General features: G+C 46.1%; 1 protein-coding gene across 6 annotated transcripts in view; it reads left to right on the plus strand.

Annotated features, from left to right (window-relative positions):
• DOCK7 (dedicator of cytokinesis 7) overlaps window positions 1-24,333 on the plus strand; it is a 178,952-nt gene that overhangs the window by 102,415 nt on the left and 52,204 nt on the right. For 4 of the 6 annotated variants that reach the window (XR_005010150.1, XR_005010151.1, XM_036753876.1 and 1 more), the window contains exons 16-24: window positions 1,308-1,378; window positions 5,337-5,475; window positions 5,826-5,927; window positions 9,574-9,660; window positions 12,420-12,651; window positions 17,059-17,223; window positions 18,388-18,557; window positions 22,264-22,356; window positions 23,563-23,652. Coding sequence is in view for 4 of the 6 variants with exons in the window: in XM_036753876.1 (XP_036609771.1) it covers window positions 1,308-1,378; window positions 5,337-5,475; window positions 5,826-5,927; window positions 9,574-9,660; window positions 12,420-12,651; window positions 17,059-17,223; window positions 18,388-18,557; window positions 22,264-22,356; window positions 23,563-23,652 (1,149 nt within the window). In the remaining 2 variants the exon portion in view is untranslated. The remainder of the gene's footprint in view (window positions 1-1,307; window positions 1,379-5,336; window positions 5,476-5,825; window positions 5,928-9,573; window positions 9,661-12,419; window positions 12,652-17,058; window positions 17,224-18,387; window positions 18,558-22,263; window positions 22,357-23,562; window positions 23,653-24,333) is intronic. The other 2 variants (XM_036753879.1, XM_036753880.1) reach the window with 1 other exon arrangement.

Consider the following 24,333-nt stretch of genomic DNA (forward strand, 5'->3'; position numbering starts at 1 on the left):
GATCGGGAGCCCGAGGGCCTGGGTTGGCGTTCCGGCTCTACTGCCTTCCCCTGTATAACTTTGGGCCCGTCCTCTGTCCTCTGGGCCTGCCGGTGAAGATGCCGTGCTGGATGCCCGCTCTAAGTCACCAGGCTCGGTGGCATCCTCTTCTCCTCCGGCCTATCATAGAGTAGTTTGTGGGTTCCCACAGCTTCCAAGGGAGGTAAGTGGTCATTGGTTTACAGAGAGGCTAAAGTCTAGCCAGGGTTTGTACCTCATGGGAGAGACGGTCACACATGGACAGCCCCTCTCATCATCCATTGCCTGCTTGGACGCTTCCCTGGAGCAGAAGCTCTCCAGCTCCCGGACAGCAAGTCAACCCCTGCTGACGATATGGGGCCACGAGGGGATGTGGGGGGGCAGGGTGTATTGTGTGCCTTCACAGAGGATACCATGGCATCCTGGCAGCGGCCTTCAGAGAGGGCTGGGCCCCTCTCATTCTGTTCCCAGGTTGACTGGGATTAGACGATACAAGTAGGATCTCTCCCTTTTTGCAGTAGAAGAAGTTTAGGCTCCCATTGCCCAGGGTCACACAGCTAGCAGGGGCAGGACTGGAGCACAGGTCACTGAGCTGAAAAGGACTTGGGAGGTCATCTGGTCTAGTCCCTTCATTTTGCAGACCAGGGAGTTGAGGCCCAGGAAAGTTCTGTGCCGTGGATACAGCTTATCAGCTTGTCTTCCCACAGAGTCACAGGCTCACCAATGGCCTGTTGCCTCTGAATCCCGGGGCTGGTCTTCTGCATTCCCCTCGTCTCTGTGCTGTTCCTCTTCCCTCCCCGGTGGCCATGTTTGTACTTACTGGTCTCCCAATAGAAACTTTCCTGTCATTTATCATCCTGCCAGTTTATGCATGTTCTACTCAAATCAATAGTTATTTGGGCTCAGCACCTCAGTGTTACTTCACCAAAACAGGGCACGTTTATCCTCAAATGGAGGCCATATTTCAGCGTTTCAGAGTCACAGCATTGGAAAATTGGAATTGGCTGTCTACTCAAACCTACCCATTTATTTACATAAATTATAATTTGCTTTCATAATAAAATTGCAAATGAAGAAAAGAGGAAGTGGTCTCTTGCCCCTCACTAGATTTAAATGAGACTTGAAGAATTGCCCTTGGATCAAACATGGAGGAGGCTGAGTTTCTGAATGGGTTTTGTAAGCAGGTCCGCTGATTCTCCTGTGGGTGCCCGTAAGCTCCTTCTGCGTAAGCGTGAAACGTTCCACTTTGTGATGACGCGGTTTCAACAACGCACTGTTATTCGTTCCAGGTGATCTTTGGCAAATCCAGCTGTTCAGAATTTTCAAAGGAAGCCTACACAGCTGTAGTGTATCATAACAGGTACCGAATTCGATGATTTCTTTCCACGTCCCCTCTTCCCAAGTACTTTCTCATTAACGTTATTATCGAGCCTTTCCCTGTGTGTTCTGTACGTTGTGCTCCCTTGAGTGTGCCAGATTCTGGAAAGCTGATGTCCTGCTTGTGGTTCTCTTCCCGTAGGTGCACACTGACTCCCTTTTGAACCCCAAGCTCCCTGGTGGCTGAGCGCTGCTGGAAGAAATAAACACGGTGCTCACTGCGTCTGCTCCGCATCTGCACCTTGGAGGCTGTGGTCTTGTCTTTCCTTCCTCTCTCCTTGACTGCCTATCAGTATCTCACATCCATGTCTAAACCCTTATGGTCTTTTTCCCTCCAAGTGACAGGGTGGTGCATTGGATAGAGTGGTGACTTTGGAGCCAGAAAGACCTAGGTTCAAACTCTGATGCTTCCCAGCTATGTGACCTTGGGCAAGTCACCTTTGTCTGCCTCAGTTTACTCACCTGTAAAATGGCAAAACTGGATTCAGTGGCCTCAGAGTCTCTCCCACCTCTGAGTCTGTGTTCCTCTGTTCCTGCCTTTCTTGGCCACTCTCACCAGATGACCTGCTTTGGGGGCAGTGGCAAGACCAGTGGAGACAAATGGACTTCCCTAAATCTTCCTTTTCACTACGGCATTTTCCCTCGTGTCCCCAAGAAGGATGTGCCCTTCATTTCTCTGCATGGCCTTGATGATCTCTAGACTCTTCTGGCTCCTGTGTTCTCTGATGGTGCCTCTTCCCTCCTATGGAACCCTTCTGAGACCTCATCCCTCAGCTCTCCTTTGGGTTCAGACCCACTCTTCCTTCTTCCCCCAGCTCCTGGTCAGAGCTTGGCTCTCCCTTTTCCCGTACAGACACGAAGCACAGAAAGAAGGCGTCTGCCCTGTCTGTGCCCAGAGCCTTGGTCCTTCCTCATTACCTCGCCAATTCCTTATCACCCTGCCCCTTCTTTTTTGACCACTCCCTCACTCTGTTTTCCTGAATCGGCATCTCTCTGCGTGCTAACGATGGCCTTGTCTCAAACTTCGTCCTCAGGTTCCCTTGGATCATTCTCTTAGGGGCCAGTGCTAACCTCCTCCTGTCTTCTGCCTTCCCATGCCATGGGGCTACCCGCCTGTCGCACCTCTCAATGGCCAGTGGGTGCATTTACGTGGCGCACTTCACAAACAGTCAGTAAATACTGATTAAGCCAGGCACTGAGCTGAACTCTGGGGATACAAAGACAAGCAGAAGACATTCCCTGCCTCTGGAACTTCCAGTCTAATGGGGGAGATTGTACGTGCAAGTAACAGTGTAGAAACAAGCCATAGAGAGAATAAGCTGGAAATGATCAGCAAAAGGAAGGCACTAAGGAGTGTTAGGGGGGACCCTGGGAGGGAGGTGCTAGCATCATCCCTGTTTGACAAATGAGGAGACTGGGACAGCCAGAGGGACTTGGCCAGAGTCACACAGCTAGTCAGTGTCTGAGGCAGGATTTGAACTCAAGGCAAGCGCTCTAACCACTGAGATGCCAATCCATTGCCTGTGTGTCCTGGCAGCCCTTTCAACGCAAATTGTCCCATAGCATCCTCATTCTGCATCTTCACAAGCAGTTCTGTATCTGACTTCCTGATTTCCATTCATCTTGCCTTCCTCCCACCAGTTACTTTAGGGTCACCCTTATTTCCTTTCTCCCCCACCTCCTCTCTCCATGGGCAGAAGAGTCCGGTCCTTCCCCCATTCCCCCCTGTCTGTGTCTTTAGTCTCTCTTGGCCCTGTTCTCTTCCCATGGCCAGCATCCCGACTCAGGCCTTCATGGCTTCTTGTCCAGACCCAAACCTTCTAGGAGCCTCCGGAGTGGTGCCTACACACAGCTTCTTTCTACTTGGCTTCTCCAGCGTGTTGTTATCAGATTGATCTTCCAAGTTACAGCTCTCATTCCTGTCCTTAGTAGATCACTTGTAAAGATTCCCCTTCCTTTCTTAGCAAGTAAAGCCCTAGATCCTTAGCTTTCGGGTTCAGGAGTTTCCCTTATCTGGTCCCTACTCTGTCCTTCCAGCCTCCTCTCCTTTTTCTTCCCTCTGGGTCTCCCGTCTTTCAGCTGACATGGATTGTGCCTTGGTTCCACTTTAAAGCAGGTGTTGGGCTTTCCTGCCTCTACCTGTTTGCTTATGCTTATGCTGTTTCTTGCCCAAAGTAACCACCTCTGCATGTCAGAATTCTCCTCATACATGCAGGCCCATCTCAGAGACCACCCTAGCAAGAAGTAGTCTTTCCTTGTCTGAGCACCCGGCACCTGTCTTGTAACCTCTTTGGCCTTCAGTTTGAGTTCTTTGTCTCCATGTCTGAGGTTGTGTAAGGAAAGAGAAAAGATGTGTGAGGAGCAACAAAAGGCAAGCGAATTCCATGATTAGTAGAGGGAGGAGAGGACAGGAGCAAGGGCAGAAACTAGGTTACAGGATGGAAAGGTACCGGCATCAGGTGCAGATGCTGTCTTCAGGAAGGTTTTTCTGTAAAGAGAATGAGACAGATGCAATGGCAAATTAAGCGCTATAAGAAGGTCCAGGGAGAACTTCGTTAGAACTGAGCTTGTCTCTGAGTGTGGGAAGGAAACAGCAGAGAGGGAGAAGTTGACTACACCTGAGAGGAGATGATTAGAAATGGGATCCAGAGTCTAGAGCTAGGGCTGCCCTGCAGCAAGCATGATGGGCTGACCTCTGGGCAGTGAGATGCTAGGGCTTCTGTCAGTACGTGCTGGGATCCAGGGCTAGGGTTGGGTGGAAAAGAGAGGAAAAGTTCTGGAGCCTCGTGGGGAGTGATGGAGGGAGGAGATAAATGGAGGGAATAGAAGGATTCGGAAGGTGAGGGCTGCTTCTCGGCTGATTGGTTGGTTTCTCTCTTGCATGATGTCCACTACTGTTGATGGGAATTAAAGATTGCAGAGCCACTACAGTGAGGGTTGGCCTCTGTGAAGTTCAGTAGATTTGTGGCAGGTATACTCAGTTTGAACACATGACCGTTTGCCATGAATGCTCAGCAGCTTGGGAGCCAGAGTGGAGGAAGCCAAGAAAGCCAAGGATGAGGGTTATCCAGAGTGGAGAAATACCGGTTTGGGACAGTGAGGACTTTTAGGATGGTGGCTAGTAAATGACTCAAGGGCATTCCTTCCCAGTTCTGCTTTGGTATGGAAACACCTGAAACCAGGGGGGAACAGAGAAAGGACAAGGAGATGTTCCTGGGGGAGCATGGTGGGCATTGATCAGTTAGGGTCAGAAATCCTGCTCAAGTCCATAGATTATGTGTAACCCTGAGTGAAACGATTATGGACATTAGGCCCATGATGTTCAGGGTCTGCTCCAAAATCAGGGTGATAGAGGTCAACAAGGTTTCCAAAGATATCCCAAGCTCTACTCACAGACACAGAATCTTGGGCCAGTCACTGTAGGAGCTTAGCAGGAATCTCTGGGATTACCATAGAACAAGACTAAACTGGAAGGCCCCCAGAGTTGTTGAGTTTGTTCTCTTTTAACTGTTCATCATAGAAGAAAGAAATAGTTTATGGTAATCACGGGAAGCTGTTTGCATCCTGGATCCAAGTATGACAATGCTTTTTGTCTTCCAAAAGAAAAAGAGATGACACAGTGAATGTACAGCACACCTCACCCAATCAGCCTCTTTTCCCCTCTTTCTGAAAGGACCGTTGGGGAATAATTTTTAAATTGCAGTGTTTTTTTTTTTTAATTTTTAGAAGGCTAAAGCGATGTAGAAATAAAATTTAGGAGTAAAATATCTGCTTATAGGAAATTATCTTTCCTCTTGTGTTCTTTGATTGTGTCGAGATCAGCTTATAATTATAAATATTGTTATAAACTTTACGAATAACCGAGAGTGACTTTAAAATAGACATTGCACTTTTACTACATTGCTGACTTTTAATCAAAGCTTCTTCGTTTTTCTGTTAAGATCCCCAGATTTCCATGAGGAAATTAAAGTGAAACTTCCTGCCACCTTAACCGACCACCACCACCTGCTTTTTACCTTCTATCATGTGAGCTGTCAGCAGAAGCAAAACACTCCCCTTGAGACTCCAGTCGGCTATACGGTAAGCACGTTTTATTCAGTAGTTATTGACAAGGAGAAAATATTATACATTAATAATTATAACATTTAAGCTATTACTGGATGTAAATATCATGGTTCTAATAACTACTGTTTTCAAGAAGAAAAAGATTCCTTTTTTCGTGGTCATGAGTCTTATAACCATAACCCACCATATTCTAGGGTCTTGTACTAGGGGACGCTAACTTAGAAGGATCATTTTGGGTTTTCATTAACTAAAGCCCTTTTGGGATCAGACCAAGACAGACCTTTGTACCAGATAACATCCTATCATAAATGGGTTTTTTTGTAACTTAGGCCAATATTTAAGCTAATGTTTCCTTTTCTTTAAAGTGGATACCAATGCTTCAGAATGGACGATTGAAGACTGGTCAGTTTTGCTTGCCCGTCTCCCTGGAAAAGCCACCGCAGGCTTATTCGGTGCTCTCTCCTGAGGTCAGTAACTCTCATATTGATATTCTGGAGAAATTAAGAGAAAAGTAAAAATTCACAGAAAATATGGAAAAAATTCTGTTTGGTTGGTTTACGGAGGTGGGTCCTATTCTGAAACAAAATGATTCCAGTCGTTTGAAGGCATGAGATTTCATTTGCCTGAGCAGCCTCTCTGCTGCTAGGGATGACAGCCTCTCCGTTCCTTCCTGGGCAGACACTCTCAGGGAGTTTCTGTGGCCAGAAATACCCAGAGCCTTTTGAGCGTTGAGCCGGGCCGCCTTGGTCGGGGTGCCTGTCGTCGGCCATTTCACTCGTCCTGGGAGCTGATCCTGCTGAGATGAAGACCCACAGCAGCTTTGCTCTGGCCTCGCCTGCAAGGGCCACAGGCTGGCTTTATGCTTCTGGTGTCATGGATAACGTGTGAACTCTCCAACTAGAGAGAACTATCGAAAGTGATTTACTCCAGGCTTCCTTTAGTTCCCCAGCTGCCTGCCTAGGTGTTTGTGTCATTCTGAGTCAGCTAAAGCTGGGAAGGCCCAAGGGTATAGAAGCTGCATTGTGACAAGCGCTGTTCATTGGTCATTGATCCAAAATTGAAACAAATCATTATGAAAATATGCGACAATAAAACAATTGTTCACGAAAATCTAATTTCCAAGGATCACCCCTTTGCAGGAAGTGAATTGATAGCCTCCTTTCCATTTAGTCCCAGTCTTCTTACCTAACACATACTTCATCAAAAGAGCCCTCAATAGAAAATATATTGTTAAGCGACTTCCAACATCATTCATGCCCACATCGGGCAGTGCTGAGGCAGCTCCAGGAGGGAATGCCAAAGATGTCTTCCTTTCCTCTGTATGCCAGGAGGCTGCGAGTCTGAAGGCCTTGGCGTGGCTCCTCTTCCTGTCCTGTTTGGATGACAAGTCAGATCATGGCCCGCTTCCGATCCCATGAACTTTGTTTTCACAAACTCTTCCAAAGAGGAAAAGGAGTCAGTTGGCAAAATGAATTTAAACTTATCTTGCCACAGTTTTATTTTGATACGTTTTGTGTTCATTTCTTTTCCCTCATTCTCTACCCAATGTTACCCAATGTTATAAAGAAAAAAGAAGAGTTTAGCCAAACTTAATCCACTGGCCAATTCTGACAGTGTATGCAGTTTCCACACCCGTAGACCCTGCTCCCACCGTCTTTCCTCCTCTGTAGAATGGGCATAGTCCTCACACCTGCCTTCCAGGGGTGTTGTGAGGATCCAATGAGATGCTGTTTGCAAAGTGCTCATCATGGCCTGGCTGGCACACAGCAGGTGCTTAATGGGTGCTCATCTCCGGGGATGGGCTTGGCCTTCATGCTTTGATGGCATTCACCCCCTCTTGTGCACCTTCTCCTGGTTCTGCGCTCGTCGCTTTGCACAGGTTCCTGCAAAGAGGGCTTCCTGCGCTCCTCCCATCTCCTAATTGGACGAGCCCAGCCTCCTTCATGGCTTCTTCTCCTCTGCGGGATGGCTGCGCGTCTCGGCGTCTCTGGCCATTGAGACGCGTTGGGAGCTCATCCTTGCACAGTCCTTCCAACGTGGAGGATTTCCATTGTCCGACGTCTTTGTCCCTTTTCTGGGGTGGGGTGAAACCGCAGAGTTTTGGGTGTTAAGATTCGAAAAAACTAAAAGAACAGCAAGATGAAATAATAAGGATGATGATGGTGAGAGTTTGTATTATCTCCTTTTATCCCCTTCACAATGACTTGCCCAGGGTCATGCAGTTAAGAGTCTGAGCCCAGCGCTTTGTCCACATGCCACCGAGCCGCCTCTGGTCAGGGGTTGCTGTGAAATCCTCACACCCAGTGAATGTCTTAGGGAGGTTATATACCTCCCCATTTTCCTTAAAAGAGGCGGGCCCCTGGGAGCAGAGAGTATTGTGCGCGCTGTCAGACTTTGTTCATGTGTGGGTTGATTTTACTGACTGTTTTTCTTTGTTTGGTAGAAGGGAGGGCAGATTGGGGGAGGGGGTAGTCAGAAGCAAACACTTGAAAAAGGACAGGGTCAAAGGAGAAAATAGAATAAATGGGGAGCAGGATAGGATGGAGGGAACCTTTCACAATATGACTGTTATGGAAATGTTTTGCTTAATGACACATGTATAACCTATATTGAATTGCTTGCCTTCTCAAGGAGAGTGGGTGGAGAGGGAAGAAGGGAGAGAATCTGGAACTCAGAGTTTTAAAAACAAGCATTAAAAAATGTTTTTACATGCAACTGGGAAATAAGATATACAGGCAGTGGGGTATAGAAATCTATCTTGCCCTACAGGAAAGTAAGGGGAAAGGGGATGAGAGGGGTAATAGAAGGGAAGGCAGATTGGGGGAGGGGTAATCAGAATGCATGCTGTCCTGGGGTGGGGGGAGGGGAGAGATAGGGAGAAAATTTGGAACTCAAATCTTGTGGAAATGAATGTTGAAAACTAAAAATAAGTAAATTAATTTAAGGAAAAAAAAGAATTATATATTTGAAAAAATAATGAGAAGTCTTAGGAGCAGGGAGTGACGCACAGGGAAAGGATATATTAAAAGGTGCCATGAAAACAAACAGTATCAATGAAATCTACAGATTTCAAAAGTACTTTTAGATAAATTTGAGCATATCTCAAAAGATAAATGCCATCATATTAAGGTATAGAAATTATATATAATATACATTCAGACATAACTAAGAAGATCCGTGGTTTTATGTATATTTTAAGTGCATGCTGTCTATGAAAATCAAAGCTCTACTTGCTGAGTCTCTAAAACATAGAACAAGATTTAAAGAAATAAAACCCTCATCTGTGTATGGTTGGCTTTGTTCTCCCGCGGTGGTCCGGAGTCTGTGATGACTCACCCTTGAGGATTACCTCGCCACCTGGAATGGAGCCCTCTCTCTGCATTTTCTCGGGCCGGGGTCCCTGCAGACATCCTGGTTTTCAGATCATTTGTGTGACGTGGCCCGATCGCTCCGTTTTCCTCGGGTTTTCTCTTGCCCAGGCTGCTTGGCTGCCAGGGCCTCAGCATCCCGAATCCTGATGGCCTGCTTCCCTTTAGAGACCAGCGTCACTTTATATCTTTGGACCCTATTTGGAAGAGAAGGCTGACACTTTGCTTCCATAGGCTTCTCCCATCAGAAGGACAGGCATTGAGCAAGGCCCTCCCGCTCTCTTTGTAAATTCCTTTTCTAAACAGAAAAATGTCCTTGTGGCAACCGGCTGATAGGTCAGTACTCTCATAACTCTTTTCTTCCCCTATTGATCTATTGGCTTAGGTCAGTCAGTCAACATTTATTAAGTGCTTGCTGTGTACTAGGAACTGTGTTAAGTACTGGGAGAATAGAAAAAAGGTAAAAACAGTCCTTGCCCTCAGGGAGCCCCCTTTCTCCTGGGGACACGACTGGAGAGCACACCTGGGGCTGAAGATGGAGTGGCCAAGGCCTCTTGCTGAAGGTGGCATTTTAGCTGGAGCTTGAGGGAAGCCCGGAGGCAGAGGGAGGTAGAGCATTCCAGGCTTGGGGGGGAGGTGGGGAATGGCCAGTGAAAAGGCATGTGGTGGAGAGATTGCTGTGCTGTGCTGTGCTGCAGAACGGATTTTAAATGTAGCTGAGCATTGCTCTGGTCCATTGTTACAGGTGCCTCTCCCTGGAATGAAATGGGTTGATAACCACAAGGGTGTTTTTAATGTCGAAGTGGTTGCTGTGTCTTCTATTCATACCCAGGTGAGTGTGCCGTGATTAGATGCGATCAGATCTCATTTGTATCCTTATGAGACTCAGTCTTTATGGTAGGATTTCACAAAAGGGATTCTGTGTAAGGAGGTACATCTCTTAAAGGCTCGGGTTATGGGCTCCATTTGAGTGGCCGAGGTTTCCCGTTGTCCACTTCTCACTGATTTTGTTCTGTCCCATATGCTGGCATATGTTACTGGTCCTGAGTTTAATGACCTGATTGCCATAGGACTGTGAAAGAGAGCAGTATTCTGATTCCGGTGGACCACAGGAGAGTACTTTACCATAATTCAGTCCTATAGCTCCTTCCAGCAGGCCTGGATGTGCCACAAAATTGGGGTTGGCATGCCAGATTTGTGACTCTGGACAAGTCCCTGACCCTCTTGGTGGCTTGGGGAGTTAACTCTTTGAGATTGCAAGTTGTAGAATTTGAATCTGTCTGCATTGGTAGAGGCAGTGCTTCACCGGCACTGATGGATTCATAGCTCTGGTTTAAAACAAACAACACTGTACCTTTGGTACCTTTAAGATACTGTTATGAAAATAATGCACCCTTGGGAAGAAACTCTTTTATGATGAAGAAAGCAGTATTTTAATAAAGCCCAAGTGCTTAGCACACTGGGCTTGGAATCAGGAATCTTCCTGAGACACTGGAGCTGTGTGACCCTGGGCAAGTCACTTAACCCTGTTTGCCTCAGTTTCCTCATCTGTAAAATGAACTGGAGATGGAAATGGCAAACCAGCCCAGTACCTTTGCAGAGAAAACCCCAAATGGGATCATGAAGAATCAGATGTCACTGAGCAACAACAGAAGATCGTATCAGATAGTATTGGTTTGTCCCACGTACTGGACAAGTAGCGCCTCCTTTTTAGTAGCACATGGTCTGTGAGCAGAGTTGTGACTTCTGGTCAGTTCACCCAGCACCTTCACTGTGCAAGGCACTGTCCAGGCTGGGCTCTAGGAATGCAGGGACAAAAGAGAAGACAGTCCATGCCCTCAAGGAGCTTACAGTTTAATGAGGAGGAAGATTATGGACAAGGCTAAGCCAATTGAAATATATAAAAATAAATAAAAAGTTGTTTGGGGCCAGGAAGAGCTAACCAACAACTCAAGGACTCAACACATGAGCAGTCAGAGGTGAGGTAGGAGGGCATCCAGGCATTGGATGTTGCTTGTCCGTTCGAGAGGTGGAGGTGAGAGGGGGATACACAATTCACAGGGAGAGTAATGGGAAATCAGACCAGACAGAGTTTGAGGCCAGAGGGAGCCATCGGGGCTTTCTGCCCAAGGAAGGGACACGCAGTCATTTCTGGGAACCAAGAACCTCGGGTTGGCAGCTTTGCAGAGGAAGCATTGAAGGAGGGAAGGATGGTTTTCACCTCCCCAACTCCAGCCCTCATACTTGGGGACTTTCCTTCAACCTCCTCACCTCCCACTTTCTACCTCTCGACCCCTCCTCAGCCGCACACAAAGGCGGTCGTGCTCTGGATCTTGCCGTCACCCATGAATGTGCCACCTCCATATTCAAGGATCCCGAGATCTCCTCCTTCATCTATTGGCTGTGTCTTTCTCTCTGTCTCTTGCTGTGTTTTCTCTTACGGAACTCTACTCTTCATCCGTATTGTGACCTCCACTCTCTCACCCCCTTGTTCCTTTCCCAGGCCATCTGCCCTGTCCTAGTTTGCCAGAGCTTTGTTTACCCACTGCCTGTGCAGGTGATCCCCTTCCTGTCTCCTGCCACAGACTGCCCTGCCTCTCTCCCTTCTCTTCGGTCTCTCCCTCTCTGGGAGCTCCTTCCCTACTGCCTGCAAACGTGCTCTCATCTCCCCATCTTCCAGAAACGCTCAATCGTTCCTTCTATCCCTTCTAACTCTTGTCTCAGGTCTCTTCTGCCCTTTGTGGCTAAACTCGGTGGGAAGTCGTCTACACTGGGTGCCTCCACTTTCTCCCTCTCACTGTCTTCTTAACCCCTCTTAATCTGACTTCCACTGAAACTGCTCCTTCCCAAGTGATCAAGGATCTCTTATTGGCCTTTCCAGTGGCCTTTCCTCAATCCTCCTTCTCCTTGGCCTCTCTGCAGCTTCTGACGCTGTCCATCACTCTCCTCCTGCCTCTGACACTGTCCATCACTCTCTCCTCCTGGATCTTCTCTTCTCCCTCCTGGTTCTCCTCCTCCGTCTCTGGTAGCTCCTCTGCCCCCTTGGCTGGATCCTCCTCCAGATCGCGCCCCCTAAGCACAGGTGTCCCCCAAGGCTCTATCCTGGCTCTCTTCTCTTCTCTTTCGGTATTACTTCACTTGGTGAGCTCATCAGCTCCCAGGGCTTCAGTGACCTTCCCCATGCTGAAGATCCTCAGATCCACCTTCCTACCCTAATCTCTCATCTCCACCTGCCTGTCAGAATTCCAAAGTGATGTCCTGTTGACATCTTTCATTTAACGTTTGTAAAACTAAACTCATTAACCCTCCACTCCTGCCCTCTCCTCACTAACTTTCACTCCTCATAGCCAGTCTATTGCTAAGGCCTGTGGATTTCTCATCTCTTCTCTGACACTGCCCTCACCTCGCATCTCTGGCTGCCTTTCAGAACCTTAAACTGAACACGTGCCAGACTGACCTCTCCCCCCCGCACCTTCCTTCCCTAGTGCTCTGCCCAAGCCTTCCGAGTATGCAGTCTGAAACCCCGGGGAGGTGCCAGCAGAGGGAGGCCTGAGTGTCCGCCACCTGCTCCTCTTGCGTTCTGTCTTTCAGGATCCTTACCTGGACAAGTTCTTTGCTCTGGTTAACGCTCTGGATGAGCACATGTTCCCAGTGCGAATAGGCGACATGAGGATCATGGAAAATAACTTGGAAAACGAATTGAAAAGCAGTATTTCAGCGTTGAATTCATCTCAATTGGAGCCGGTGGTGCGATTTCTTCACCTCCTGCTTGATAAGCTGATTCTTCTTGTTGTACGGCCACCTGTCATTGCCGGCCAAATAGGTAACGTACCGCTGTGTAAGCAGGCCTCAGCCTGATAAACCAATATCTTGGGCAGCCTAGGACGAGTTACAGGCCTATTGTGAGGGCAGAATTATGTCCATGCCTGAAGGGGAAATCAATTTACATTCTGGATTGGGGGTGGGGGAACGGGATACATGGATGAGTAATTTTGATACAAAATAATACAGTAGAAGTGCGTAAGAAAGTGCTCCCTGAGGCTTGAGGGGGAAGAACTTTGCTGATCAGACTTCAGGGAAAGCTTATATGAAAGATGTGCTTTTCCTTTGGACTTAAAAGATGAGAAAGGTCTGAACAAGCAAAGGGGCGAGGAAGGACAGAGGGACTGAGAGAACAGAATGTGCCTAGAGACCAGGGCATGTTCATCAAGAGAGAAGAATTTAGGCAACTGAAATAAGTCTGGAAAGATAGGGTTAGAGAGTAGGCATTAATAAACACTCCTTGACTGACCATGGTGGTAGCTATGTGAATGGGGTGCAGAGTTTGGTAGCTGGTCTGCAGAGTGAGAAGTTGGAGATGATGCCACTGTTACAAACCCAGGAGACTAAAAGAGGGGCATAGCCATTCACAGGAGTGAAGCCCATGAGCTCTGTTCTGAATAGGCTGCATTTAGGGTGTCTCCATTGGTGTGGCAATGGCACTCAGATCATGAGGCGCTGCCTAGGGATGGTAAGTAAATCTGTGGGAATTGAGGAGATCCCCAAGAGAGAGCAAGTGGCTGCTGTGTGCCGAGTAGATACAAAGAAAGCAAAAGACAGACCCTGCCTTCGAGGATCTCCTAATCTGGTGAGACAGGCAGGATGTGAGAGTGATGAAGGCGATGTGTGGTGCAGAGTGCTGGACCAATCATAGATTTATCTTCTTGAAGCTACACATCAGATTCCATAAAAGCAGTTGCCCCAAGGCAAGACGACTGCCAGGAGATTTAATGTCAGCAGATTAGAGCACTTCTCTGAGTAGGAACACTTTTTTGCTAACTTGGGCCAACATAGAACTGGCAACAGCGAAGCAGAAAAAGAGTGGGCAGCTTTCAGATATTTAGTGTACAGCACTGCATTTACTCATCTGGGCCAGAACACTCACAGACATCAAGACTGGTTTGACAAAAATGATGGAGAAATTCAGAAAAAAATGAGAATTCCACAAGGTTTATGAGCAGAATCTGTCTCTAAGAAGGCAGCATTTGACTCCATCAAAAGTAAAGTACAAGCAAAGCTTAGAGAGATGCAGGATTCTTGGTTGAGTAAAAAGGCAGATGGAATTTGGTTTTATGCTCGTAGTAACAATCCAAAGCACTTTTATGATGCCCTGAAGGCTATTTATAGGGCCTGAGACCTATGGTGCATCTCAGCTACTCGGTGCTGATGGAGCCACATTGAGTAGAGATAAGGACATGATCCTAGAGAGATGGGCTGAATGCTTTCATAGTGAACTCAAAAGACCGTCATCAGTCAGTGCTGAAGCCACTAACCGTATACATCAGGCTGAAGTCAGTTCCTCTTTAGCTGAACTTCCAACTGAAGAAAAGGTTTGAATGCCATTAGGCTCCTCTTGTGTGGCAAGGCACATGGTGATGATTCTGTTCCAGCTGACATTTAAAGGCAGAGAGTCCACTGCTCATACAAAAGCTGTCTGAAATGTTCCAGGTTATATGACAAGAGGAGGTTCAAGGACGCCTCCATTGTCCGTGTTTGTAAAGGTAAAGGAAATAGATTGTCCTGTGACAATCATGGGCGGGGAGGGTGGGGGGTGGTGTCTCTCTCTTGGTCATTTCAGACAAGATTCTTGCCAGAGTCCTCCTTGGTAGGCTGATGCTTCACCTGAAAGATGATCATCTACCTGAGAGCCAGCGTGGCTTCAGAAAGGACTGAGGAATCGCAGATACGGTGTTTGCTGGCAGACAGCTCCAGGAGAAATGCCAGGAGCGGAATGAGGTCTGTAGATCCAACCAAGGCCTTTGATGCTGTCAGTCATGAGGGCTTGTGGAAAATTACATCAAAACTTGGTTGCTCAGAGAAGTTCATCAGTATTGTACATCGGGTCCATGACAGCACGCTTGCCTGGGTTCTGGATGGTGGATGATGCTCTCGCGCTTTCCCAGGCACCAGTGGAGTGACTTATGTGACTTGAGTGACATGCTTTTTAGCAGGATGTTTTCAGACACCTTCAACAAGGATGAAAACAGCTTCAAGGTCAGCTACACACTGATGGTACATTACTTAACTTGAAAAGGCTGCAAACCAAGACTAACGTGCAGGGTGCATGACTGTGATTGTGCCCTCAGTGCAGCTTCTGAAGCTGATATGCATCAAAGTATGGATTGCTTCTGTGCTTCCTGTGCTAATTTTGGCCTAACAGTTAACACCCAGAAAACACAGGTGCTCCATCAGCCCACACCACGCCATCCATACGTGGAAGCATTGGTTACAGCAAGTGGAGGAATGTTGAATGCTATGGATAAATTCACTTGCCTTGGTAGTGTACTTTCCAGGGATGTACATATTGATAATGAGGTTGGCGCATGCATTTCCAGAGCTAGCTCGGTGTTTGGGAGGCTCCGAAGGAAAGTATGGGAGAGAAGAGGTGTTAGACTGACTGCCAAACTGAAGGTCTACAGAACCATTATGCTGACCTCATTGTGGTGTGCCTGTGAAAACTGGACAGTCTACCAGCACCATGCCAGGAAACCCAGTTGCTTCCATTTAAATTGTCTTAGGAAGATTCTGAAGATCACCTGGCAGTATGAGGTGCCAGATATTGAGGTTCTTTCTTGAACTAAGCTGCTAAACATTCAGACTCTGCTGCAGGGAGTGTGTAGCAGATGGGCTGGCCACATTGTTCTAGTGCCCCAAAGTACGCTTGCCTAAAAGACTGTTTTACAGAGACCTCGAAAAAGGCAGAGTCTCACACAGAGGTCAGAAGAAGCCATACAAGGACACTCTAAAGGTCTCTCTGAAGAACTTTGCGATCGATTGTGAGAGGTGGGAGACACTGGCACTGGACTGCCCAGTGCTGTGTGCCCTCATCGGAGAAGGAGTGCTCTGTGAGCGAAACAGAATTGCAGCAGCTCAAAAGAGACATGAGATGCACCAATTCAGAGCCATGTGGACTGTCTGTGCCCTCCCTGTGGGAGAGCCTCCGAAGCTTGTTTTGGTTGGACCGGCCACAGTTGGACACACTCACTTGACCCCGATGTAACGGCGTCATTCTGGTCCTCATCAAAACGAAGGACAAGCAAACAACAATCCAGTGGGGGAGATGACACGAAAGCATCTATGTAGAAACGAAGTATGTCTAAGAAAAATTGGAAGTCTTCTCTGTGGGAAGGCCCCAGCTTTAGGGAAGACCAGGCGGCTTCTAGGCATGAGGATGTGAGGAAGGAGTGAGAAGGGGCCTCTAAGCTCGGCAGTGTAGCGATGGTGCTACTGCACCACCTTTGGAGAGAGCAGCTTCCACCAAATGATGATGGTAGAAGCCCGATTGCCAAGGGCAGAAGAGTGAATGGGAGGATGAAGGAAGGCAGCCTTCTCCAGTTTGGCTGAGAAAGAGAGGAGAGATTTAGGTCTGTAGCTAGAGGGAATAGTAGAATCTGGCGAACATTTTTTTAAGAATTAAGGAGACTTGGGCATTTGTAAAGACTGCTAAGTAGTGCAGTGGCTAGAACACCAGATTTGGAATTGGGAAGCCCCGAATTCAAATCCTGTCTCGGGTACTTCCTAGTTGGATGACATTGGGCAAGTCACTTAACCTCCACCTGCCTCAGTTTCCTCATCTGTAAGAGGCTGTTAATAGCAGCCTGTGCTTCAGATAACAGACATGAAGTGTTTTACAAACCTCGAAACACTATAAGTGCCAAATGTTGTTGTTAAAGGAAGTTCTTGTTCAGGTATCAGCTGGACTCATGGTTTTTGATAATCTTTCCAGGTCTGAGATTCTGTGACTGTTTCATTAGGGGCTGAAATATGCACAAGTCTGAAAAATGATGTTAATTTTTCCTTGCAGTGAGTTTTGAGATTTTAGACTTTGATGAGATTTTCAGTATTCTCTTTTAAATGAAACAGATGCTCTATGTTCAGAGACCCAGTAAGGATGCCTTTTTCTGCGTGCCTGTGGTAGCTGCATTTGTGGCCTGCATTTGTGAGCTCTGGAAGGACAGGGGCTGTTTTTGCCTTCCTTGTATCCCCTGCACTTACCCCTGTGCCTGGCACACAGTAGGCGCTTGATATAGGCCTGATGACTGGACCACATGTGCCTTTTGGGGCAGGACAGCTGATCTACTTAGAAAAGCCTCCTACCTGTCACTACCATTGACATCCTAGAGGCAGAGAGGGCGGAGATTCAACCCTGACTACCCAAATAACACAAAGCTTTCCTCCTTTTCTTCTCAAGTGAACCTTGGACAGGCATCTTTTGAAGCCATGGCTTCCATTGTCAATCGACTGCACAAAAACTTGGAAGGGAATCAGGACCAGCATGGCAGAAATAGCCTTCTGACATCATACATCTATTATGTTTTTCGCCTGCCCAATACCTATCCCAACTCACCATCACCAGGTACTTGCTTCTTTGGTGCTGACAGTGGGTCAAGCTTAGTGTGATTCACTGCAGTTGTTCTTGGTGGGTGGGATGCCTGGATGACGGTCTGGGAGGCCAGACAGTGGGCAGCGCGCCTTGCTGGCCATGCCCAGGACTCCTTATCTGGGATTTTTGTCTCACTTTTTGCAGACAAGACTAAATAAAACCTGATCCTGGGCTAGACAGGCCCATTCGCTTACTCGGTTCTGATCAGACTGTTTGAATTTTTGGTTTGCCTTTCACTAAAGATACTTATATTCATAAGAAAAGAAGATGTTCAGCCCCAGGTCTTTGAGAACCAGTTGTTGTCTGTAGTGGCGTGATCTCCTGAAGGTCAGAAACAGCCCTTTAGGGGTTGCCTACAATGTGAGAATTGAGCCTCAAGTTTGGCCTGCTCCTGCCCTTTCCCTCCATCTAAATAAGGCATATGCTGTTTATACTGTCAGTGTGCTCCTGGTTTTTTACCCAGTCGATCTATGATTCCCCGCTAGTGCGTGTAATGATTGACCCTTTCTAGGTATTGATAATGGTAGGCACAGGGCTATATAGTTATAGTGGGCTTCCTCTTGGTAGGCCTCAAACCAGCAAATGTTAGTCTGTTCAACTGGAAAGATCTTCATAGGTCTCATTTTTAATGAAGGAAAAGGGCCTTTGGCAGCCTTTTTATTTTCCTTGAAATGTGAGTGAAACAAAAATTCTTTGCAGCAGGAGACATCTCTTCAGCTGGTTGTGTAGATAAAAAGTGTGAGCGGCAGGAGGGGAGATTCCCTGTGGGTGATGACGGGGCCTGGAGTCAGGAAGATGCTCTGTCCATCCATTGACCAAGAGCTTGTGGTTATAACTGGGCAGGCATGGGCATTTGTGGCCATGGGAGGTCACGGTAGAGTCCCCATGTTTCTGTGGCTCTGCTGAAGCTGTTAAATTGAAGTCTCTTTATCCAGTGGTCATCTGGTCTCAAATGTCAAAGATCTATGTTTTCCTTCTTTAGATCTAGTGGTTTTCCTTTAGATGCAGAGGTCATTCATCTTCATGCTGGAATTTGAGGGAAGGGGTAAACATTTAATCAAGCTCCTTCAGGGTCTTAAGCCTTTTCTTATGGATTTCCGTTTGTGTGATTATGTGCTATTTCATGAACCCCTGAAGGACCTGGGGGTTTGGGAGGGTCCGTGCACTATGCTACAATGGCTCGATCTGCTGTGAGACCTGCCAGCCTTCACTTGAATCGCTCCCGGAGCCTCAGTAACAGTAATCCAGATATATCTGGGACTCCGACATCTCCAGATGATGAAGTTCGCTCCATCATTGGAAGCAAGGTAAGCTGACATACATGTATTTTCATGAATTTTGTTTGCATTTTGTGAATATTATGAAGGGGGAGAAATGTCCAGTTGTTTGTAGTCTTATTTCTAGGGTGCTTTGGAGTTGCAAATAGCTGAGAATTATGTGTAGGCGTTGTTCTCTGAGTAGATAATTGAAATTTTTTACGTTAATGGTAAATATTTCTATTATCATGAACTACCCCATGTACTTTGTGGAACCCAAATCTGGTCATCTGGACCAGGAACACTGAAGCCAATCTAATGCAAACCAACATGTACCAAGCAATCTTTTGTGTGTTGGCCAAATTTCTCCTTTCTAATTTAAAAGCTGTCAGGTCGACCATGTACCTCTCACTCTTCCCCTGTCCGCAGCAGCACCTCTGAGCTTGTGGCCCTCCAGAGCCTTAGACAAAGGCACTCTTCTGGGCGCTCTCAGTCCTTTGGACAAAGGGACCCACTGTAAATTACTTTGGTTAATAAATGCTTGTTTGATTGCATTGAATTGTGGGCACTTGTCCCGCAGCCAGGCTTGTTTTCTTGGCTTTTTTGTCTCCTGTGTGGCCTTTGCCGGGGGGAGTATCATGATTGCCTTGCTCTAGGGAATGACACCATTATGGGAAGTTTGATGGGGAGGAAGGTGTCCCCCCCCCCCCCCCATGCAACAGGTCCCTCCTCTGCACATTAGGGTCGTAGAGAGGAATTAATAGGTAGGAGGTGCCTACCAATGGCTTGTCTTTGCTGGCTGATGAGACTGGTGTTTAGCGGACCCCAGCTTGTGTGGCTAGAGAACTGAGGAGTGGTTGTGTTGGACCTTGGTCATGGACCTGACCCACTTGCACATCGCAGTAGCGACGCTGTCTCTGGTCAGCCTTCATGATATGTTGTTACATTCAACTCTTTTTTAAACTAACCTGTAATTTCTTAATCAGAAATGCTAGGCAAATTGTTTAACCTAATGATTTTAAAATTATAAAAAACCCCATTAAAACAGAACTCCAAGACTATAAAGATCCACTGAGATATCTCCTAAGTAAGGCAGTCTTGGCCTTTTGTGAGGGCCCTGAGGGAGGATGAGCACAGACTATTCACCAGTGTGCTGCACATGCTTGGCCTTCTGGGACACCATGCACATGGGACCAAAGTTGTTTTTGCACACACAGTATGGTGAAAAGTGTGCACCTCAGGAAGCTCTTCCAGGGAACAGGCTGAGTCAAGGACTTAATTTCGTTTCTGAACTTGAAGGTGGGATTCTTTCAGAAAGCGAGTCTGATTCCTAGGTCCAAAGAATGTTTTCTGCCGCCCAGCCAGCGCATTCTAAACAGAATGTTCTGAATTTCTATGAAGCTTGCCTCATATTCCCATTGAAGCATCATGGCACGTTGTCTGCCCAAGACCTGCCCTGCCAAGGAGTGAAAGGTGTTAGGACAAGAAATGGTAAATATTTTAGAATCATTTCATCCTTAATTCAAGTGCTGTTTTAGGAATAAGTATGTTAGGCCTGCACATTCCCTGCTCAGTGTTTGTCATTGGCTTAGCGTCAGTGTAGTGACACCATAGGGTAACTGCTGTTTCAGAAGTAAGTGTTATCAGTGGACGATGTCACAGAGGATGTTGCCCCTTTGTGATGCCTTTTGGCTATAGAATATTTAGCAGAATAATTATGATACAGCGTTGGTTGGAGCCACTTCATGAGTATCTGTTCACTTTTCCAAAGTGACCACCAGAGATGGGCATTTAAGCCGTGGTAACACGGACCTTTTCTAAAACAATCAAAAAACATTTCTTAAGGCCTAAAATGTGCCATGCACCGTGCTAGGAGCTAGGGCTACAAAGACAAAAATGAGACAGTTCCTACTCTTACAGAGCTTCAGTGCTGTTTTGGGCTCCATGTCCATAAAAATGAAAGAAACAAGATGCGTGCAAGGTAGCAGGGGCAGCCCTCTGTAGGACATTGCTGGGAGGGGCTTGAGGAGCACATGGTCTTTGCCTGAGCTTTTAGGCAATGTTGATCTCTGGGATGTTGGAGTGAGGAGCCAGGCCAGGGATCCGGTTTGTACAAAGATGTGGAGCCGGGAGGTGGAGGAACCCACAGGGCCATTGGGCTGGATGAGAGAGGTTGTGAAGGTCTCCAGACTATTTGTGTGTGCTCCCGCCAGTGCTGGGGAGTCATCGAACTTCCTTGAGCAGGGTGATAAGAAGCATGTTTGGATTGGAAGAGGGAGAGGCAACGCAGGCAAGGCAGGCAGGTTGAGGCTGTTGTAGAAGTTGGGGCCAAAAGGGAGGGGGGTTCCTTTGGGGTCATTTAAGCTCATCTCTGCTCGCTTCTTAGACAGGCTAACTTAAGCCCCCGGTCCAACATGGTTTATAGCACTTTGATGACAGGCACTTGACAGACAGGCTAATGGGATAGTGCTTTTAAGACAGGAAAAAAACAAAACTTTGAGGTTGTTAAAAAACCAAATTTTGTTCTTTTCTGTCACCAAGAATATCACGTATTATCTGTGATTTACATATTTCAAATTCATTGATAAGGAGAAAAAATGTTTTCCTTTATTAATTCATATAAAATGAATGGAAGACTTTAAAATCAGTTATTAATGAATTTTATCAAAACCATAGAAAATTTGAACCTAAGCCAATATCTTTGTGGCATCAATCAATCAACAAGCATTTATTAATTGCTTCCTGTGTGCCAGGTCCTGTGCTGGGCTTTAGGAATACAGTGATATAAATAAAGCAGGCTTTTCCACATACCATACAGGTGTATTCAAAACAAGACTCTCCCAACGTAGGCTTGTTTCACTAATAGCCCATCTTCTGGGCTAACATCAGGCATTTTGGCCAGGGAGCAAACAGCTGGGCCGGAGGGCTGGGAACAGGCCTGGAAGAAGAAGAGGAGCCAGTGCAGCTTCCTCCTCATGTTCTTACTTACCTTCAAATCCAGTTCTGCTCCTGCCTGGCTCCAGGATGGGCTGATGGCCTGTAGAGTCGGTTAGACCCAGGAGAGGCAGGATCAGAGAAGAGGAGGCTAGGTCGGGACATGAGGAGGAACATTCTGCAGGCCATTTTTTAATCGGCTCTTTAGCAATGCAATGAAATGAAAAGCCTTCCAAAAAGAAAGAGTGGACCTTTATTGAAAGGGAAGAAAAGTAACAGAGGCTCCTGGAAGCACTTTTTAACACCCAGAAGAGAACAGAAGGAAACAAAGACAAGCAGGGCAGCTTTGGGGCTGCTTCCTATGTGGAAACAGTCGCCATGTTTGTTAAGTTCAGAATAAAAAAATGTAACCAAGCAAGAACTAGAATATCCTTGTTCAGGACTTTCATGCCCCTTGGTCCTGCCAGCTTCGTCCCCATTCATCTGCTTGGATTGTGCTCATTTGAAAAATAAAGCTTCAGTCTCTGGTGTCCCAGATTGTTTTTTTTTCATAAATAAAAATTGAGAACATTATATTATTCCAGGATGGTATTGAATAATTTTTTGTGGTGTCTTACACAGTAGGATGTAATCAGATAATTTGAATGAACTAAAATACTTGACAAGTGCCTAAAAAAGTTGGTTCCTTTAACAGTACTAATGAAAGACATGTTTGCATTGAACACATTAATTCTTAAAAGACTGGATTTCTTTAAGAATTCTCTACAGCATGCAACATGTAATCTTTCTTTCCTTTCCCAACTGCTTTCTATTATATGCTTAGGGCTTAGACCGCTCCAATTCCTGGGTTAACACTGGTGGTCCAAAGGCTGCCCCATGGGGATCCAACCCCAGTCCAAGTGCAGAGTCAACACAGGTGGTGTCTACAGCATCAGAGGTTTCTTTATTGGCTGCTGATATTTCCCTCTAGAACGTTACTTTTTAGTCCATACTATGGTTTCAGTGGCTTGCTTTTCTCAATTTTGGAAAGTTCATGATTTTTTTTAATTAGCACATCTCCCCCACCACGTGCATGCATGAATACCGCCAACATACCAGTGCTGTTCCCTCTCCACCGCTCCCCTCCCCCACTCCTGCCTACATTTCTGTGGATGCTGCTTATGGAGTTTGGGTCTTCTTTAGGTCTAGCACCTGTCTGGTGGGCTGGTTCTCAGTCCTATCCACAAAATCACAGTTTTCCACTTTGATTTAAAGTCCTTAATCATCTTACCTTTCATAAAATATTTAGTATCTCGTCATATTTGCGTAACACTGAAGAGTAAAAATGGTATTAGACTAAAGCTGAATTTAAACTGAAAGATTAAGAACCAAAAGCAAAGATATGTTTTAATTTGTATTGTGTTGCAAAGGATGAAATTGGTAGTAACTTAATTGAAATAGTTGAAATCACTTATTTAATTCTAGTTGCCTGCTGCTTTTAGATACTGCATGACAGAACATACATCTCAACTGTCTTTGATCTAGGAAGAAAAGTTAACTTTATCCCCCAAAATGACTACCTCATAATTATCATTACAAATGGCATAACCAATCTAGCATGCTGTTCTTATGCAAGGATTTGTAGAATGTTGACTGTGCCTCCCCCCCCTCCTCCAACAAACAGACAAACAAAAAAAAAAAACCTCCAAACTTTTTTAGTGTTGATTGGGCAAAATTGTTTGAATATTTGTTCTCTGACAGTTGAGAAGTATGTTGCTTTAGAAAAAAAAGTTTTTTTTTTCCTTCCTGGACATGTGCATGTTTACATACTACAACTATGAAAGTTTCATTCTTTGCAGCATTAGCTATATGTAGTTCCATAAAAATACCCACATTTCCTTAAACCTTTTTTTAATCCATTGAAGACATTTGAACTTTTTTTTATACATTGTTGTCAATCTGTCTGAAGCAGCTCAAGATGGTGGATAGCATACTGGGAAGAAAAAAAAATGCTGGTTTTTGACAACAGAAATTAAACCATCTCACTGCCAAATATTTAAAGTTGTACATTATCCTTGAGCTGCATAGTCATCCACAACAGACTGTAATGTTCTGTCATCATTCATTCATCTTCACTCCGTAGGCGATGGATCGAAGTTGTAACCGTATGTCTTCGCACACAGAGACGTCAAGTTTCTTACAAACATTAACGGGACGTTTACCGACCAAAAAGGTAGATTCAAGTGAAGACAATTGATCTTTGGGGGAAAACGCCATCAGACTTGTCACTGTTCTTTAGAAGGCTGGCCCATAGGAATGTTTCTACCAGTGCCTCAGGCCCTGGAACGCCAGCTCGAGGGCTGCCCTCTCTCGGGGCCTGGGGGCTGCTCTGCCAGTGCCTAAGGCCCCGAAACGCCAGCTCAAGGACTCCCTCGCTCAGGGTCTGGGGGCTGCTGTGCCAGTACCTGCCAAATGTAGGTTCTTTTATCTGATGGATAATCCACCGGGTTGACTCTTTACTCAGAGCCTGGTGAAGTAAACTTAGTTGTTTAATTTCACTGCAACAATGTATCGACCCTTAATACTGCTTCTGTAACTGCTTCTGTTTTGTGTTTAAATCTCCAGGGAAAGGAAGATGAGTTAGAAAAATTATCACTCTTAGTAAGATACGTTAATTTGCTTCCCTCGTGCACAGTTTTGTTAGTCCTTTCTCATATTAATTAATACTCACTAATTTGCAAATTGCTTTGTATGCATATCCATTATGCTGTAAGAATGAGGAAGGAATTTGGTATTTTTTGAAAATGAACTTGTTTCTGATAACATGAAAAATGAAGGCCAAATTTTCAAAGGTATTACTTAAATTGTACCAGCAAAGTTTATGAAAAATGATCCGTGCTCTCCATTTGAAGCC

The sequence above is a fragment of the Trichosurus vulpecula genome, chromosome 4 (genome assembly GCF_011100635.1).
Source record: "Trichosurus vulpecula isolate mTriVul1 chromosome 4, mTriVul1.pri, whole genome shotgun sequence".
NCBI classification, from domain to species: domain Eukaryota; kingdom Metazoa; phylum Chordata; class Mammalia; order Diprotodontia; family Phalangeridae; genus Trichosurus; species Trichosurus vulpecula.